The 19,238-nt window shown below is 36.3% G+C and overlaps 1 protein-coding gene across 2 annotated transcripts; it reads left to right on the top strand.

Annotated features, from left to right (window-relative positions):
- Positions 1-13,048: 13,048 nt before the first annotated feature.
- LOC113707181 (BTB/POZ domain-containing protein At3g05675-like) lies at positions 13,049-17,407 on the top strand. 2 transcript variants are annotated; one of them, XM_072061775.1, is made up of 3 exons: positions 13,049-13,505; positions 13,602-13,688; positions 15,841-17,407. In XM_072061775.1, exon 3 carries the CDS (start codon positions 15,897-15,899, stop codon positions 17,193-17,195), a length of 1,299 nt encoding a protein of 432 aa, XP_071917876.1. In that variant the 5' UTR covers positions 13,049-13,505; positions 13,602-13,688; positions 15,841-15,896; the 3' UTR covers positions 17,196-17,407. The 2 variants fall into 2 exon arrangements, with proteins under 2 accessions (XP_071917876.1, XP_027085179.2); XM_027229378.2 differs by having other exon boundaries at positions 13,050-13,505; positions 15,836-17,407.
- The last annotated feature ends 1,831 nt before the right edge of the window (positions 17,408-19,238 follow it).

Genomic DNA, 19,238 nt, shown 5'->3' with positions numbered 1-19,238 from the left:
CATTTTTGATTATATATCAAGAATAGATCAAATGAAAAGCTTTAATAAAAAAAATACTAGTTTATAAGAAAACGGTAGAAATTAGGCGAATCAGGAATATAACAAAGTTTTGTTTTTTGTTTTTTAGAAAAAAATGGGATGTAAAGGATTCAGCTGATATTTTCCTGTGTGGATTGGTTGGGAGGCAAGGCGGGTCATTTATTTTCCACGTAGAAAGTAAACTAGTATTAGATCAAAGTGCGAAAGTGGAAGGGAACAGAGATTTTCCTCATTTATGCTGTGCATTTCTGATCATTTTTCTTTTTCTTTTTTTTTTTTTGGTATCTATTTTTGCGTATAACGTCTTCGAGGAAGATTTTCAGCTGAAGGTCCCCTTTGGTTATTCTTCCGCCATTGCATATGTCTACCGGCTATTCGTGATGCTTGATAAAATTTACTGTATTTTGCATAAGAATTAATTACTATAGCTTGTGATTAAATACTGAAATACAGTGTGATTTACAGTATGATTATAGGCAAATTACATAAGTTTGTAATCAAAGTTTCCTCCTTATATCATAGAGGCTTATGATATTTCATGTGCACTAGAATCAAAGAAAATTAAGCAGTACATTGTACGCTGGTCATTGATTGAGAGATCAACAAAAGAGAGAGAGATAAAATAAAATAGAATGAGAACTTCTCCTTTTCACTTGGTATGTGTACAATATCAAATATTCACATATTAATGTATTTAGTGTCATTAGCCCATCCTAGATGTACAATGTCAAATATTCACATATTAATGTATTTAGTGTCATTAGCCGTTCCTAGATAGCTCGCTTGATCACGTACCCTCCTGAGGAAGCACTGTTCATCTCCCCCACCAGGATTTGAGTCCCAGGGTTAACGTGTCCGAGAGGATGGAGCCTCTCCTCTCGGGTCGCAGGGGAATTAGTCGGGTCTTCTGCCCGAATACCCCCTACATCTGGAAAAAAAAAAAAAAGTATTTAGTGTCATTAGTGCAGCTTTATTTAAGCAAAATTATGTTGTTGTTTGTCAAGAAGTAAAGTAAGCCTTGGATAATTTTGCAGACAAATATACAGTGGATTAGACGTGATTAGATGAGATAAATAAATCATTTGGATTCAGATTAGTATGATTACTCCAATGGTGAGTCGTAATCGGCAAGTATGAGCGTCGGGATTTAACGTTTAACTGGCAATCATTTGTTTTACTTGACCGACGGAAAAGAAAGACGACAAATGAGGTTTATCCTAAACGGGGACTCTTGGAAAATTACCAGAACAATAAGGTAGATGAGTTGCAATATGAATTCCATACTGAAGAAAAGATTCAAACGTATTCTTTTCCATGACCTTAGAAATTGATGCATTTAGAGATGGATTCTCTTGTGCTTGATATCAATAATATATAATATTGCACGATTACTTGCAAATCGTATTCACCAATTCCATTTGGTCAGCTGAGGGAGTCCTAAATACTACAATTAAAAGCAATTATGCGACCAACAAAGTATGATGAGAACAACCCATAATGAAAAGAAAGACAAAAAAGAATTGATACTCATGATGTTTAACGTTTGACCTTTCAGGAGAAGCCCCTGGAAAACAAAAAACCAAACACCTTTACTTCACTATTACTAGAAGAAGACCACCAAAAAGCCGGAAACCATAAAAACCTTGCGTCCCTTTCAGCAAGAGGCCTGCAAAGATTTCTGTAGTGGCCAAAAGAAATTATGACCATGTCCATCACTAATTATTACTACTCAAATTGTACATACACTAATCAATAGAAAAAGTTCCAGTTGTTACCCCAAACACCTTTACCACAACACCCTATGGGATGCCGCGACAGATTTGCACTCTTTTTCAGGTTAATCACACATAAAGGATAAATATTACAATTCTGTCCCCAAAATTTGGTGTAGGCGCGATTTTGATCCCCCAAAATATGGGCCACAGCAAATGTGGTCCGTAATGTTTTAAATTTGAAGCACATTTAGGACAAATGATCGAATTTTTTTTTTCAATTCCTATTGGAATGGAATCACATAACCCTTGCCTAAAATTTAATAAATAAATAAATTATGATACTAAGCATTAATTGCTTACATGACCACACACCTGAAACTAAAAGAAAAATAATTACTAAAAATACAAAGATATACTTTTGGACATCCCAAATTTAATTTCAATCCCGATTTCATCCCCCCCCCGGCCTCCTTCTCTAAAAGAAAATCTAGGACCAAAATCAATCAAAAATTTTTTAATATGTCTTGTGAATATTTTTTAATTACTTTTTTACCTTTACTTTTGTAAAAAAAATTACTTTTTTACCTCATATACATCACATCCTACAAAAATTACTATATTTTTTCCAAAATATACAATTCAAACGGCCTCTTATCCTGTTGCTACAAACTTGTCATTGGTAAATTAGCCGTAAGAAACTATTGTAAAAATCCGATGGGGAATCATAATATAATGTACAAACCTTAAAAGGGTTAGCCTACACTATTTACAAGCTTTTATTATTTCTTAAAAAAGCGAGAGAGAGAGAGAGAAGCAGTGTGCTTTACGCTTGAATAAACTTTAAAAAATCAAACTAACAAGTTAAAGAGATTTTTTTTTTTTTTTTTGGGTAGGCTAACAAGTTAAGAGATCAACATTAAAAAAGACCTAGTGGCTATGTTCAAATTTGCAGCCTTATGCTAGGGCGGTGCGACTTTGAATATGCTACTAATCTACCACACTTTCGAGCACGTCTAGAAGACCAACTCTAAGAATTAAAGATACCTAATGTGTTTAATTTTTGACGTGGTAAATATGCGATGCAAATGAGAACAGATTCTAGACATAAATGTTGCAGCCGAGAATTAGGGCTGAATATTCTAAACATGACAACATGGTATTAATCCATCATTATCATATCTCAATTTCACTGTTAAGTTCAGAGTTTGAATTCATAAGATATTTGAATTAGATAGTGAAAAAACTCTAAGACCCTTCTCTGACTACTAGGACAATCCTAGTGATTATTTGAATATCTGTATGTTTGGGTAGAAAATTATTTAGAATAATTATTTAAAATAACAATGTAACAATTTTTGTGATTTGCTTTACTTGAGATGAAAAATGGTTAGAAAAATTAAAACAAAATTAGAAAATACGTTTTTAATGCAAGTAAAACAATATTTACAAAATAATGGATGTCCAAACAAACATGCCTCGCCGCTTGAATTTAGACACAGTATGTGAGAGGACAACAGCCACACAACTTCAATTAATCCTTATTCTAGAATCCCCACTTACATAATCATCGGTGGATCGAGTGAATTCTCAAAGGGTAAGAGTATTTAAAAAAATATGAAAAAGTGATTAGTTTTTTTAAAATTTTTTAAAGGATGAAAAAATATATTTACTGAATATAATGTTTAGCAAAAGTTGCGTTGTTTAAATTGTCTAGGTATTTTACTCCTTAAATACACTTTTTAAAGAGCGCATTCATTGACTATATGTTATATCAAAATTCTCGTTATTTAGGAACTTTTTTCAAAAAACTTGATTTGATTTTTGGAATTTTCTCTTGCCGGATGCCTTCTTTAAGTTTGTGTGAATGTATTACACTCCATTCTTCGAATACTGAATGTATATTTTTGGCCCCAAAAAAAAAAGTGTGCTTGTTATTGGCAATTGGGCGACACGGTCCAAATGAGGGCGTGAGGCTGGAAACGGGGTAGCAGCACTAGGCTGCAAGAAGCGTCGCATCGTCGGGAGCTATCACTTGAGCCGGAGAATATTCCGGGCGGAGGCAAAACTGAAGAAAGAGGTCCACCTCGGAAACTGTTGAGGTTTACCATCAATTACGACTGACAAGTGACAAGGTTTGGTGGTGGGCCCAAAACTGTAAATTTCTCTTGTGGGGTTTGTAGGGATCATCTTCTGAAGCCCCCTTCTGCTAGAGTGCTCTCTTGTCTATTCCCCAACCAAAACCTCGGTCCTAGAGAAAACCTTGACGGCTGAATTACGTCTGCAATTCCAGTTCCCTCGACCTCAACAACTCCCCCTGCTGCTACTACTACACTTCCCTTCTTTTCAAGCTCCGTACTCTCTCTCTCTCTCTCTCTCTCTCTCGTTTTTTGTACTACTGAGATTCCTCTTATTCCTACGCTTACCCCAATCATCCAGATTTTTAACGTTGATGGGCAGTTTAATAGGTTAACAATTTAATAGAATTGAGCCCATTTGGATTACTATTTTTTAAAAGGGAAAATCGTCCAAAACATCCCTTACATTTTGTAAAATAACTTTTTTCGTCCCTCACTTTTAAAAGTATAATTTTATGTCCCTTACATATTCACATCGGTCAAATTTAGTCCCTAACTAGGTTTCCGATCATTTTTTGGCCGGAATCCATCATATGCAAGGCACGTGATCATTTTTGAAGGGTAAATTTGTCAAATTATATTTTACATAATCTGATCTATAGTCCTCCACATTTTATAAAATAAATTTTTTCGTCCCTCACATTTTATAAAATGATTTTTTTATCTCTCACATTTCACAAAATGAATTTCTCCACCCCTCACATTTTAAAAAATAAAATTTTCATTTCTCACTAATTATGTGTGTGAATACATTTTTTTTAAACACATGTATATGTCTATTTGATTTTGCTTAATAATAATAGCATAAACACATGTATGTAATTGGGTCCAACTTGTGGGCTATCTTCTCTTTTTGTATGATTATGACTAATATTTACCAATAGAACCTTAATTTGTATATTCTTATTGTATTTTGACCGAAAATAGCTTTATTGGCCAACTTGACAATGAATGCAAGATTTTTTACTAGCTAATACCAGATGAAATCAAATGATCACGTATAATATATGGTATTTGTATTGTTAAGTGAAATCAAATAGACACATACATATATTTATGGTATTCGTATTATTAAGCAAAATCAAATAGACATATACATGTGTTTAAACAAAATGTATTCACACACATTTTTTTTTTTTAGGGTTTCCCCACACACATAATTAGTGAGGGATGAAAATATTCATTTTTTGAAATGGGAGGGATGGAGAAATTCATTTTGTGAAATGTGGGGGATGAAAAAATCATTTTATAAAATGTGAGGGACGAAAAAATTTGTTTTATAAAATGTAGAGGACTATAGATTAGATTATGTAAAATATAATTTAACAAATTTACCCTTAAAAAATAATCACGTGCCTTGTACGTGATGGATTCCGGCCAAAAAATGATCGGAAACCTAGTCAGGGACTAAATTTGACCGATGTGAATATGTAAGGGACATACAATTACATTTTTAAAAGTGAAGGACGAAAAAAGTCATTTTATAAAATGTAAGGGACGTTTTGGACGATTTTCCCTTTTTAAAATTTTACAATTTGATGTGAAAGATAAAAAATAATTAAAAAAATAATCATAAAAGATATATTTTACCATATTTTTGATGATTTTTTTTATTATTGTAGTGATTTTCTGTATCCTTTTTTATTTCACTAAAACTCTCAAACGTCAGAAACACCTAACTTTCTCTTAATTTTTTTTTAAATTTGTTGCCAAATCTCATCTCTTAAACTGGCTGTTAGACAAAATGTTTACCTCCTGAAGAAAAAAAAATTTGGAAAAACAAAATGAAAAGCAGCTGATGGCTCTATGGTATAGTCAATATGTGGACTTTATGAAGTGAAGGCAAGAGCCTTTTTGGTAGACTTAAGGCAATATAGCGTCGTTTCATTTTCTCTGATGTACATGTCAAATAATGAAGAAAACAGTAGTGTGCATCAAGTTAATCAAGCTTTATTTGGCTTGATCAATTCAGCAAATTCAAGACCACATATACATATATTCTGCTAAATTTGCTCAAGAATCGTAGGTTGGATGTTGTAGTTGCCTACGTGCAGGTGTACGTACTTGACATGGATGCACGAATCGAAATTGAATTGACTGGACGGTATCATTGGTCATTGTGAAAGATTTACCGATTATTACTAACTGCTATGATGCACAAGATTGACTTAGCACACTATTACGATCGTGCTTTTGCTCAAAAGAAAATGAAGAAGAAGAAAATCTAAGAAGTTTGTCAACGCCATTTCAACATTTGAGACCGTAGGACCAGAAATTTTACATTTATTTTTCTAGCTGCTAAAAGACACAGGTTACAGTGCAATCATATGAACTTTGTTTCTTTTTCTTTTTTTTTTTTCTTTGGAAAAAAGACAAACTCCCAGAAAGGTGCCAAGAAGTTTGAAAAGAATGAAAGGACGTGAAAAGTGCAAATTGAGTCACCCGATAATCTTAGCAAGATTTTGCAATCTTGTTCGATAAGTTAGTAGAGTAGTACTCAGGTCAGGATGAGTACTGCGCATCGGAAGTTGTTGGATGAGTCAGATTGCGAATTTCTGGATGGTGAAATCTGAAGCGATTGAATTTGGGTAACAGAAACTTGCGAATAAATGATGAGAAATATGATCTGGTTTGAGATAGGATGACGGCCGGCCACAGACAAGACATCTCGCTTACATGTTTGATAAAAGCTGTCGGAGAGATGATGATCATCATCAGATGAATGCCTTAATTTGGATTGTCATTTGCCAAAAGTTAAAGATCATAAACTAAATTTTGACTTGTCAATGCATTCCAAAATCGAAATACTACGTACATAAATACAGCAACTACAGAAGCAACGGTCCAATTTCCATCAGCAGATAGATGAGAGGTATAAACCGCTGACTCATGTTCCTCGATAAACCTTCTTCATGATCATATACGTTTGAATCGGGCATTGGCAATTGCCTGGTGAGATTTTTATGCACTAATACATCCAAGCATGTGTGCATGTTCTTCCTAGCTAGGAGCATAATATGCCTGTTGAAATCTGAGAGTCAATCAGGGTTACAGCTAATTGCATGAAAGCTGTCAAGAGTGGCCGCCGCTGCGTGCAGCTCTGTTTCCTTGCGGATCGGGGCGAAGGGCACTGATCCAAGAAGGTCCAACGTCTAAAACCTTAGGGGAACATCCATAATTTGTCATGATAGAAGAAGGGGAATGTTGTACATACAGCACCAAACAATATAAGCTTCCAAGAGATTTGGGTCCCCATCTAGGCCATATCCCAAATCTCCATCCAGTCTGACAATCTTGACTTGAGCACTCCCTTACCAACACCAACACCAACACCTTAAGCCTCGAATCCTTTCTTTTCACGTCCCGTATACGCAATTTAGGTTCTTTTTTTTTTTTTATCCAATGGCAGCATTATTTCACCCCTATTCCTATTCTAACCTCTTTGAGAGGGAGGTTCAACTGAATCAAATAAAAGAACCGACAGGTGATTGAATCAACATCGAATCAGATAAATGCACCACCTATTCGTACGAATTTTTGAAAAAGTCACGTATAGTGTCACAATAATATGTGATAAAATTAAAATCCTTGAAGTTCCACCCCTCGCATCCATCCGTACATGCAATTTAGTTAATTGGAACATGCTTGTGATTTGCAGCACGGCTCATCATAGCATCACTTTTTTACTTAATTGCTCTCTCTGCCAATCTCACCCCTTTGATATATGTGTACATAGATTGTCAAAATTGATGTTCTAATATTGATGACTATAAGATATCCAATAATCCCAACTTTTGGGGCCACCACCAACCGATCATGATCATTTGTTAACACCAATGATCAATATGCTCTGATCAATGCAGGTTAAACAACAGACCTGAAACTTTGCTGCTTCTTCATTGCCATAGACATGTAAATTACTCCAGTTGTTAGCGCCAGTCATGGCTATGCTAAGGAGAGGCAATAGGGGGCCTTACACAGTAAGTAACCAACTGAAGTTAATTATTGGGCAGGGGAAGATGATTAGAAAAAGCTCCCAGAAACAAAATTCAGACCCACAACTGACTGCAGACTTAAAGCTGCTCCTCTTAGCATCACCACTGGTCACCACTGCCCTTTTTATTTCATGTATTGGCTATCGAAAAAAGAGAATGTATATAATTATGTCTGCTACAAACACCACACGCGCCATCATGACCGTCAAGAACCAAGTCAACGGCGTCCCAAAAGTTCTCTCCGTTTAACTTTTCTCCTTCAATTTCATTCCCATGCATGGTTGAAAGATTGAGCTTTTGTTTTTTAATGTTACATAGAGATTCTTTCTCCGTCTTTCTCATATATCAAATTAATTGAATCAACCCAGGCTCCAGAAAGATACAAAACTTAAAGTTGTGTTTGGATTGCATTTTTCATAATTTTTAATGGAAAAATTACTGTAACGATTTGATATATGTGAGGAAAAAAGGTGATAGGGAAATGTAATCACGGAAAACGACAATATTTTTCGACTAAAACAAGCAATCCAAACAAGGCCGGAGTGAATTTAGTTTAAGTTGCTGAAGATGCACAGTACTTCCCTTTTCCTAGTGTTGAAATGGTTCTTAATTGTTGCGTAAACGGTTGCGGAACTTTAGCTGATTTCAAAAGAAGGGAGCACCATATAATTTGAAAGCTGTAAAGATACAGCAAAATCCATCCGCACATCTCTGTTTACTCTTATTAATTGGAGCCGTGTTGAAGGCTGTGGCAAAGTGAAAAAGAAAATAATAATAATTTTTTTAATCCTTTAACAACAGATTTCGTGTATATTCCTGCTCGGTACTTAAATCACACGTTTGATGTTTCCATGTTGGTCAAGATTTAAGTAACAATCACTCAAAGATTAGTTTGAAGCAAAAGGAATAGATGGAGAAATTAAAAATTAAAGCAAAAATTTATAAAATGTGATAGGTGACAAATGCAATATTTCTAAAGTTCCGGGGCGACTGCGACTTCTGGTCACCGCATCCTTCCGCCATTGTTGGCTAGTGGGCCGGTGGCTCCAAACAACAAAGAAAAAGAAAAAGAAAAGAATTGCTCTAAGTCAAGACAGACGGACGGAGATATAATTCCTCAACATGAAATACAGACGTACTTCAATAATGTCTTTTGATTCCACTAAAACGCATAAATGACCAAATCCTTAAGGGTCCATTTTTACCTTCTTTTCGGTTGAAATATAGGCTTTATTAATTCCCCTTTTTCTTGCACCGCAAATGGTACTTATGATCTGCTCGGGATTACTTCTCTTTGAACTCTTTTTTTTTTGTTTTTTTACAAGTTCTTTTAGTACATATTTCAATTAGTTTTCTATTGTACTTTGCATGTAGTATTTTTGTCGTAAAGTTTTTTTTAATCAAATAGCTAAAGTTTAGATTCCATAACTTTGAGGCTCTGAACTCTAATTCTTTTTTTCTGTCCTTACTTCTTAAATTTCACGTCAAAAAGTTTTTAAAAAAAAATGCATGAAGTATAATGCAATTTTCTTTAAATAAGGTAGTACAGTACTAGTAATGGTTTTGGTCGCATTTTAATTAGCAAAAGTTGGGTAGCCTTTGCGATCTCTTCATGGAAGGACGTCAACTCTTTAGGTCGGCCCATTAAACGTCCTGCAAAACAAAGTGGACCCCAGCCGTGGGGATTTGTGTCAGCAGAGAAGCCCACGCTGCTTTTATCTTTTATTTTTTTCTTTTCATAAAGGGCAGACATAATAAAATAACGGTGACGTGCTGGACAGCATAGGGTGCAAGTTTTACTTAAAAAAAAAAAAAAAAAAAAAGTTGGCTCAAAATATTTACCCAAAATTGAAAAAAATTGGCTCAAAATGAGATTTTTTCCATGGAGTCAAAATCGATTATGACTGAAATGAACAGTTTGTGTCTAATAGGGGCACCAAGTGTTCCTGTTTTGGGATGGTGTCACGAATTAGGTAAGCCTTTAATTAATGTATCTAAACACTACTATAGTCCCAATTGGAGCCAGGTCCATTACTAGAGACCGGCTACCCTACTACATTATTATTTTCCTTTTTTTTTTTTTTTTACTTTGTGCATGCATATAGGACAAGCGCGCAAAATATTGGAGTGGGCATTATAAATTTCAAATGATAGTAAATTATTTAGAATGATCTACTGTATGAGATACAAAAATGTGATTAGGAATATAAGAAAATTGATTGAAAAATTTGTTTGTAATACAACTAAATATTATTTTTTTTTTATAAATAATGTCAATCGAAACCCACCTTTATTCACTATTGAATTGAGGAAATTTTGCTTCAATGAAAGAAAAAGTTAAACTTTTGTAAATAATTAACCACCTGATCCCATCACTTATAATGAATTATTCGAATTGTCTAGGAATTAGGAGAGGGTTTTAGAGTTTACTTTGCTGTCAGATCAAATCCTATGTGCGGCAGTTGCAAATAAAAAGGCTCTGAGTGAGGTGGAAGGGAAAAGGGGGCCCCCGGGGTTAGAGTTGGTGGTAGTAGTCCAGTTGGGTGAGTATCACCACCAAGATTCAAATCTCGGGTACCGCTGTCGGTGATGCTGGGCAAGCCTTTTCCGACCCCAGGGGATTAGTCGGATCGTACGGTAACCATTTCATGGGCTCGGATACCCCTGAGTAGACAAAAAAAAAAAAAAAAAAAAAAAAAAAAAAAAAAAAAAGGTGGAAGGGAAAACGGCGTGAAGAGGGTGAGAGGTAAAAACAAAAGATGAAGAATTTTTTATTTTTTATTTTTTGCTAATATCCTACTATGTTATTTTTTTTTCTTTTGTCCGGCTACGTTGTGTCATGTCGCTGTCTCAAAATAAATGTGATAATGTGGAAATCCAGCGCACCGCCACTGCCGGGAAGAGTTGGGTAAATGGAGGGGAATGGCGGGCGGCAATTTCGACAAGTGAATAGTTGTCAGTGATAAGATAGGCAACTACGGCGCGCCGGGAGCGGGGGAGGGGTCCTAATCTAGGGCTGCCACCTACGTCTCATAGGTGTCTGAATATGCCATTTGATTGGTAGGAATCACAAAAGGTTCATTGTTGTTGCTGCTTTGGCACTTGAGTTATCTTGTGGATATTTTGGTCCACTTCATCTGTTTGCACTTTGGAGTATTAATTTCTGCATTTGGGCTTGGACTGTGAGCGCCTTAGCTTGGTTCAAGTCCTTCTTACACTGGCTCATTGTTTGCTGCCCTTCATAGTACCATGGGCCAAAGTTCCTTTCAACCCCTCTCTAAGTATGCTGCCATCCTTAGTAACATGGGCCAAATCTTATACTAACCATCAATCTGGGCTCCACACCACCCAGGTTTAGAGAAAATTGTCGTATGTTTTTTATTACAAGAGTTGTCAACTCCTTTTCTCGGGCTATCAATATGGCTGGATCAGCCCAAACTTAGCCTGTTCAGCTCAAAAGAAAAAGGGGCTGAGCTGAATTTAAGGCCCAATAAAAATGTAAGCTGAACTTGGGCCTCTATAAGATCAACCCGAATGAAACGTGATCTAATATTATATATTATTATTATTTATATATTTGATATGTTATATATATTTCGAATGTATTAAATATGAATTTCATGTATATTAGTCCAAAACTCAAGACCCGAAACCCGAATATCTTACTAACTAGGTGAGTTAAACTTGGGCTTGTTCAAGCCCGGTTCAGGTGGCCTGATTAACAACTCTACTTTTATTTTAACTCATACTAGATGAGGATCCAAGAAATAGTGGAGAGAGAAGATTTCACCTCTAAACCAAAAGGGTGTATAATTATATATCATTTAAAATTGACTACAGGTGCGTAAGTCTGCATCTTTCCCTCTAGAGACAACAGTTATCTTATTGTTTGGATTGCTATTATCTGGACTTTTTTTTTGTAGAAAAATATATTATAATAATTTGATATACGTGAGATAAAAAAGTGATCGGAAAATGTATTCATAGGAAATGACGTATTTTTTTTTTAAATGACTTTCTAAACAAGGCCAAATCGATTGATAGTATTAATCAAACCATGTTGAAAAAACCCAATCCATCGTAAATGTTGAACAATTACCTAGTTCATGGCTTATGCCTAGGCATGAGTTATATAACTTACTCTATAAATAAATATTAACAACATGTAGCATAACTTGAGAGGAATAGTTACCAAAATCTCTCATAATGTCTCTACTGCCTCTAGGAGTTATGACCCTAGAGAGTTTAGCAGGCTCTCTACCCTGGACTCGGAGCACGGACGGTTGCACCCGAGCAATTTTAGTCATTATCAACTGCGCGTAACTTTCTTTGTACATCGTGTAACTTTTTTTTCACATGATGTATTTTCACAACAGATAGTGGTGGGCCCCACACTTGACGCGAAAATCGAGTTACATGGTGTAATCTCAACCGCACAAAATTTTGAGGGCAAAGTATGGCCGTCCCTGCCCCAAATCCCTCTACCCTTGAGTTAGAAAAGTGTTTAAGTACTTTCCCATCAATCAGAAGCAGCCCAAAAGAAGGTCTTAAGGCGCTGAAACAAAGGAAATCCTAACCAGTCTACATTAATGTCACGTCCTCCACTTCGCCCCCCCCCCCCCGGCTAATTGTGCTTTTCTCATATATGCCCTTGTTTTTTTTTTTTTTGGTGTACTGAGGAACTTAATCATTCATCAAAAAATGCGGTACACTCATTTCTCAATTTCTCATGCTTATACCTATTTCATCAAGCACATACATTGCAAGACACAACTATTGATTACCGTTCAATATGTCTTTTTTTTTTGGGTTAATTACGCTTAATTTTCTTTCTACACCTCAACATCATGAAAAGATTAATGGAAATTATTATTAAGTGCTAAATACGAGATTTAGATCGTACGTAATGACTTCCACTTGCAAGTTGCGGTTTTTTAATTTTTTTTGGGTGGGTGGTGGGGTTTAAATCACTTTCTAAGTATCAAGCTCCATAGCGTACTGTAGTCGGTTCAGTAGTGTTCAGGAGAGAGTTAGTACTGTCACAACTGTAACTGAGACGGACATTTGAACACAGGCACGTGCACTCTGCAACTTGAGCAAGTTGAGGTTTATAATGCCTTTGCCACTTTTGACTTTACTTCGCGCCCACCTTATCTGTTGCTTATCCACTGGGAGAACTTCGTAGGGTACACTTCATATTACTTTTGGTACTTGGTTTAATTTTTCTCCATAAACCAACAAGATGAATTCTCTCTCCACCGTGTGGTTATTTTAATTGAATTGACCTTTGGTGATTTGGTGGAGCATCAGCATTCGAACACCTTGTGGAGTTTCCCAAACATGTAGCCTTTTAGGTGCTCAAGATCCAATCAGAATCAAGGGCTGCTATACTGATGATGAATCATTCCTGGCCTATAATTGGAATGTTGTCTCCCCATCCCATAAAACACATCACATCTACTAGTACAATGTTGCTGCCAGCCAAATTGCTGGGACTTTTTTTTTCATCTTTTTCTTTTTTGGGGTTAACATGGAATGGAAGGATGGTTTTGTCATGTTGTAAATTTTGAACTATCCTCTCTATCGTATTTTCCTGTGCACAGCTCGTCACTGAAAACAGAGTACATTCCCCGAACCCTAGTCCCTTTTCTGCTTAATTTGATTGATTTTTTATTTGACAGGGTGATGTGAGCTGACCCTTTGTAATTCAATGATAGGAAAGCAAACCCTTTCAGTGTCCTGCTTAGAAGTTGAGGGGTTCTTGATTCTTTGTCGTCGGTGATTTGAAGAGGAGATAGTTTGAGGTGAGGATCGTATCAGTATTATTTTTTGCTTTCCCGAAGGATATTATCTGATTAATTTTGCTTAATTTGAGATAAAATTTCCTAATTGGAACAAGTTTAAATAGTTGCGGTTTTTTATTTTTATGTGCGCTTAGTTCTGCTGATTCCCTAGTAATCTGTATTCATTTGTTGAAGCTACTCATTTGCTGCATTATTGAGACTCAAGAGCTTTGTTTTGATTTAGCTCCTCCCCCAAAGTATTCAAACACCAGCGCAGAAGAGAAAAACATCCCTGGGAGGGAACTCCTTTCATCAGTCATCGTTGTCCATTTGCATACTTTCAAATTTCTCTATTTCTCTTCTGTTTTTGTTTTTCCCTGATTTATTGCCTCCTTGGACTTGGTTAGCTGGAGATGTAGTTGGGATAAATGCCTTGATCCCGGGGCCTTTCCCATACCAACCTTGGCTCTACTGTGTCAATATTCGCGTTGAGTTTATGTCGGTCATAGTTTAGTTTGCATTTTATAGTTGTAAAACACAGAGCACTCGAAGTAGACTGACAAGTTTCCACACCTTAGTTGTTGTGCTTTCTGAATTTTCCTTCTTTTTGAAGCTTCTCTGTGATGTTTCATCATTATACTTCTCTAATCCCTGCTTAGGGTTGCATGATGCAGTGTCTGTGCTTATACAAGCACTGTCATTATGTTAGATAGTGTTAGAATTGCTGATCGGTTCATGACTGAAGAATATTGCTCTGATATACAGGATGCTTAGATTTCCTTTTCTAAGAATTTGCTTAGATTTGCTGTGATCAATTCAAACATCATTAACTTTTGGCCTTCTCTTCTTTGAGCTGCCCAGCAATAGCAGCATTAGATGCTACTAAAGCATTACTTATTCTTTTCATTAACTGTTAATTTTACATTTCCAGAAATCAAGTGATACTAAAATGGTCCTTTAGGATACCATATTGAGAGTGGGAAGGAAAGGAAACTGCTGCAACGCAACAATAGTATGCCTTTGGAAACAATTTGCTTTTCTTTTCCACTTCTTTCACAAACACAATTTATTGCCCTCACATAAAGGTCTGAATCTGGACGGACACTTATTCCATACTGCCAAATTGACCCTGAATATCTTTTTGATGCATTTTGACTAATGAACTGTCTTTGTCTTAGATTCCAATTGAAAAAACAAGCTGACATTATGAAACTTTGTGCCCCATGCTTTTAAGTCGGCCATAGGGTTAAGTTTTTTGGCATAATTTTTAAATTGCTGGACGATGGTTTAGAGGTCAGGAGTTAAATCCACAAAAGTAGACTCTTTATTTGCTCAAACGAGACTTTGGGGGCTGGGGGTTACCTTCCAGGTTTAGCTATTCCTGTCAAGGACTTTAGCTCCAGATCTCTAGTTTCATTCTAAAATCCTTCTTCATCTTCTATTTTTTTTGGGGGGTATATATAGTCATTTGGTATAAGTAGATTCTGTAATTTTGACGTATCAAATACCTTTCTTCATATCTAGTTTTTAAAGTTCTTTCCCTGCCAATTGCCATCATTGGTCATTGAGATTCATGGGTGGCGATTTAAATTGGTGTATAGGTATTTAACCCCATTTCCCCCCTTTCAAACAAATGGAGATCATTTAAGTTTTTCTTGTTCAGAACTGTGTTAGGACTGGCATTTACTTGTTAGCCAAGTTTGATCTGCAATCATTCCTTTTGTTAGAGGAATCAATTTATTACTTCTTGTACATCTCAAGATCATGATTTTGGCTTAAGCAATGAAGCCTGAGCATATAACAGAAAATTTGATTCATTAGTGGACTCTTCCACTCATCTGATCTTAAAATACTCTAAATTTGTCTGAATAGTCTTAGTAGTCGCCTCTTTTTGCTCCATCTGATAATTTATCCAAGGATGAAAATGGCGCTACTGTTGAATTTGTGAGCTCCTATTTGAAATCTTTGCAAGTTATTTTACTTTTATGTTGTGTAAACAAGTTTTGGTGGAAGCTTCATCTCTAGTAGTTCAGCTTTAAATTTGGTGCTGTCTTCCTCCCTCGATTGACTAAGGCGTTTATACTTGATATATATTGATTATTCTGCTTTCTACATTCAATTAAATTTCTTTTCCTTCTTATTTTCATTGACCTTCTTACCTGCTACAGTTCAGTACTGGTATGGACACAGTGGCGTAAAGATGCCATTTGCTCTGCTCCTGCAACGCTTATGGGTGAGCACGCATGGAGCTACTCATTTAAGCTTGGCGACCAGAGCACTTGTGATGTCATCATATGCCTGAGAAACAAGGAAGGCAGGCACGAAGCTTTCCATGCACATTCCTCCATTTTAAAAAACAAAAGCAAATTTTTCGCAAACAAGCTCTCCCAACCAAATTCCAGTACCCAGATAGAGATCCAGTGCACAGAGTCTGATTATGATCATTATGTTGAACTTGTGAAGCGTCTTTATTGTCCCAGAGATTTACTTTTGGACTCGTGGGATTCTGTTCGATCTGTTATTGGGGTCCTTCAGGTGGCTGTTTTACTGAACTGTGAAGAGATCACGGAGAGCTGCATCCAGTACCTGGAGGCTGTTCCTTGGGAAGACAAGGAAGAGGAAGAGATTGTTAAAATAGCACTAAAGCTAGGCCCACTAGCAATGCCAATTTTGGCCAGGATTGAACCGGTAGATGTCAATGCAACGAAGAAGGTGTTCATCTCCGCCGTTCGCTTTGCCACTTCTACTGCTGGCCCTTGTCCTCCGCTGTTCGGAGATGAGCTCAAGACCTCAGCCCAAGAACAAATTGATTACATGCTAGGTGATGATGAGGGTGTGCCCTTAATTACAGGTGATGATGAGGTGAAAGTGGAAGCCAGAAGCGGTCTGTCCAAGCTTTGTTCTTATTTCAAGAGCAACGTGTCTTCGCTGCTTCTGGAGTCTGAAACCACATACGAGTCAGCAGAGAAAAGAGTAATGCAAAGTCTGTCCGATCTAGAGTGGATGTTCAATGTGCTTCCCAAGATGGATTTGATGAAAGATTTTGTTGGTAACTGGGTAGACATATCAGATAATATACTGGTCGTCGTTGAAGATAAGAAGCTTGATTCTGCATTCTGGGGTCTGAAAGTGAAGCTAATAGAAGTCACGGCAAAAGTATTGGAAGCAGTCGGATATGGAAACGTGATTCTTCCAGCACAATGTCGGGTACATTTGCTAAAGACATGGCTTCCGTACATACGGAAGATGAAGGCCCTTTTAGATTCCATGGCCGACAAGGAGACCGAGTTCCCATACAAGTTGGATGAAGATCTGTGCCAGAGCATTGAGGGAGCCATGGTCTCATTGATTTTGGCATTGCCATCAACTGATCAAGCTGACATCCTTGTGGACTGGATGAGCGCTGAGCAGTTAAGGTATCCTGATCTGAGCGAGGCTTTTGAGGTCTGGTGTTATCGAACCAAGTCAGCAAAGAGAAGATTGGTGGAGGGCTTAGGCAATGTTGGCAACACCACCCTCAGCCTTTAAGTTTAACTCATCTAAGCCTAAATTTTTTGTTGCATGATTAGATTAAATTTTGATGTAGGTGGTGGAAAAGAAGCCTCCACTTTATGCATTTTTTGGTTGATGTATGGTTTCATAGATGGATTTTTTTTTTTGGTTGGGGTTCATGTCTTACTTTCTGGAAAAATTCCAGTGGTAAGCTTTGATATAACAAATTTGTTTTCAGTTCCTGGTAATTTCCTGCAATGCATGATGATGCCTTCTAAGTTCCACCCAATGCGAGGAAAAGAAGGGGCCAAAAAAACCAAAAAAAAAAAAAAATGAGGCAAATTTCTTTGAATATTGTTAAAAAGAAAAAAGAAAAGTCGAAAAAGTGTGGCTGAATAAGGACCTTCATCTGAATGAATAAATGAGAACAGGGGGCTACAATTTTTTTCCTTTTTTTAAATCTAAGGCACCCTCATTTCTCCTTTTTGCACAATAGTCCCTACCAAGTACCAAGTACCAAGTACCACCACATGCACATGCAGGGACCGATTAGCAAAAGGTAATTGCTTAGTGGAAGACAATTGTACTATATAATTGTTGTTTCAGAAATCCAATCCGGTAGACCCTCATTAGTTTTTGTTTCATTTACAATTCGCAGGTACCTATTCTAACTATTTAAAAAAGTTAAAACCTTTGCGACCCGGTTTGACCCATTATTATCAGAAGAATAAATAAATAATTTAAATTATAAAACTAATGTACTACTTAGAGTTTAGGGTTTAAATTTAAGTAAATATGATGGGTATCTAATTTATATTACAAGAATACGAAATAAGATTGTAGCGTAAGGGTAAAATGAATTTTTTTTTATGTATTATAGATAATTGTTATACCTTTTTTATTTTTTTTAAAAAAGTAGCACAAAAAAATGAGCACATAATTTATTAAATTAAATTAAATATGTTAAGAAGATAACAAACTAATTTATTAGCGAACAATAACGTAATTATCGATCTCTGCATCTTTTACCCTCAAAATTATTTTGAGGTGTGGTGGAGCAGCAAAATTTCTTCTAATTAGTAGTAGGACAATAAAAGGTGAGCAACCAAATGGCGAGAAGTATAAGAAATATTTCATGGCATCCTCCAGCCGGTGGCGCGTCTGCTAATTTGGCGGAAGGCTGCGTCTCTTGTTTGTTTTAGCGCTCATTGCTCCCGCGACGAAGACTATTATTCTGAAGTTGTTGCAGTAGTACAAGTCATACGATTAAAGTACAGGCTGTCCTGTCACTGTTAGGCCACCGACCGGGATGGACGCCGCCTCAACTACGGAGCTCCCGGACCAGGAATGAGGCTTGAGGTTTAAGGGAGCCATATTTGGCTGTGTTATTTCACTTTATTTACACACATTGATTTGCTTGCATCATTAACATATTTTTCAATCACCTTTTTATCTCACATACATCATATCAAAAAAGTACTATAGTATTTTTTCATAAAATTATTTCAAATAATTTACGATCGAAACACAATCATGTCATAAAGTGAGGATGGAAGCAGCCGAGGTAGGTAACTACTGGGTACGCCATTCACCATTTCTGCCAAACCCAATCTTTTTGACCAACAACATTAATATTATTATTGTCTTAGGTACTTGATACACCTTTGGTCCGTTACAAACAATCGGTTGGCACCGCGTGGATTTTTTTTTATTTATAATTTTGGGTGGTTTAGGGTAGAGGTGGCAAATCAACCCACTTAATTAAATTTATCCATATCCGTCCATGAATAGATGGGTATGGGTATCTTAAATTTTTATATATGAGTATAAATGGGTTACTCAATAATACACCCATCAAACCCAATTAACCCATTTAGAATTCTCTTCCCCCCAATCTCTTCTTTTCCTCCACCCATTTTTTTTTCAAATTTTTTATTTTGTCATGATGTTAACTACTTTTTTTTCATTATTTTCATTATTATTATTATTATTTGTTGGTTTTATCTTATTATTTTATTTTCTCTTAGTTTGTTAACTTGCTCATTTTTCAGCATTACTCATTTATGATAAATTTTAGCC

The sequence above is a fragment of the Coffea arabica genome, chromosome 8e (assembly GCF_036785885.1).
Source record: "Coffea arabica cultivar ET-39 chromosome 8e, Coffea Arabica ET-39 HiFi, whole genome shotgun sequence".
Lineage (NCBI taxonomy): Eukaryota > Viridiplantae > Streptophyta > Magnoliopsida > Gentianales > Rubiaceae > Coffea > Coffea arabica.
Note: the sequence above shows the minus strand (reverse complement) of the source record. Positions and strands in the feature narration are given on the sequence as shown.

Bases quoted from the DNA above. Each gene is read 5' to 3' on its own strand.
- LOC113707181 (XM_072061775.1), top strand. From the start codon at position 15,897: ATGGGTGAGCACGCATGGAGCTACTCATTTAAGCTTGGCGACCAGAGC.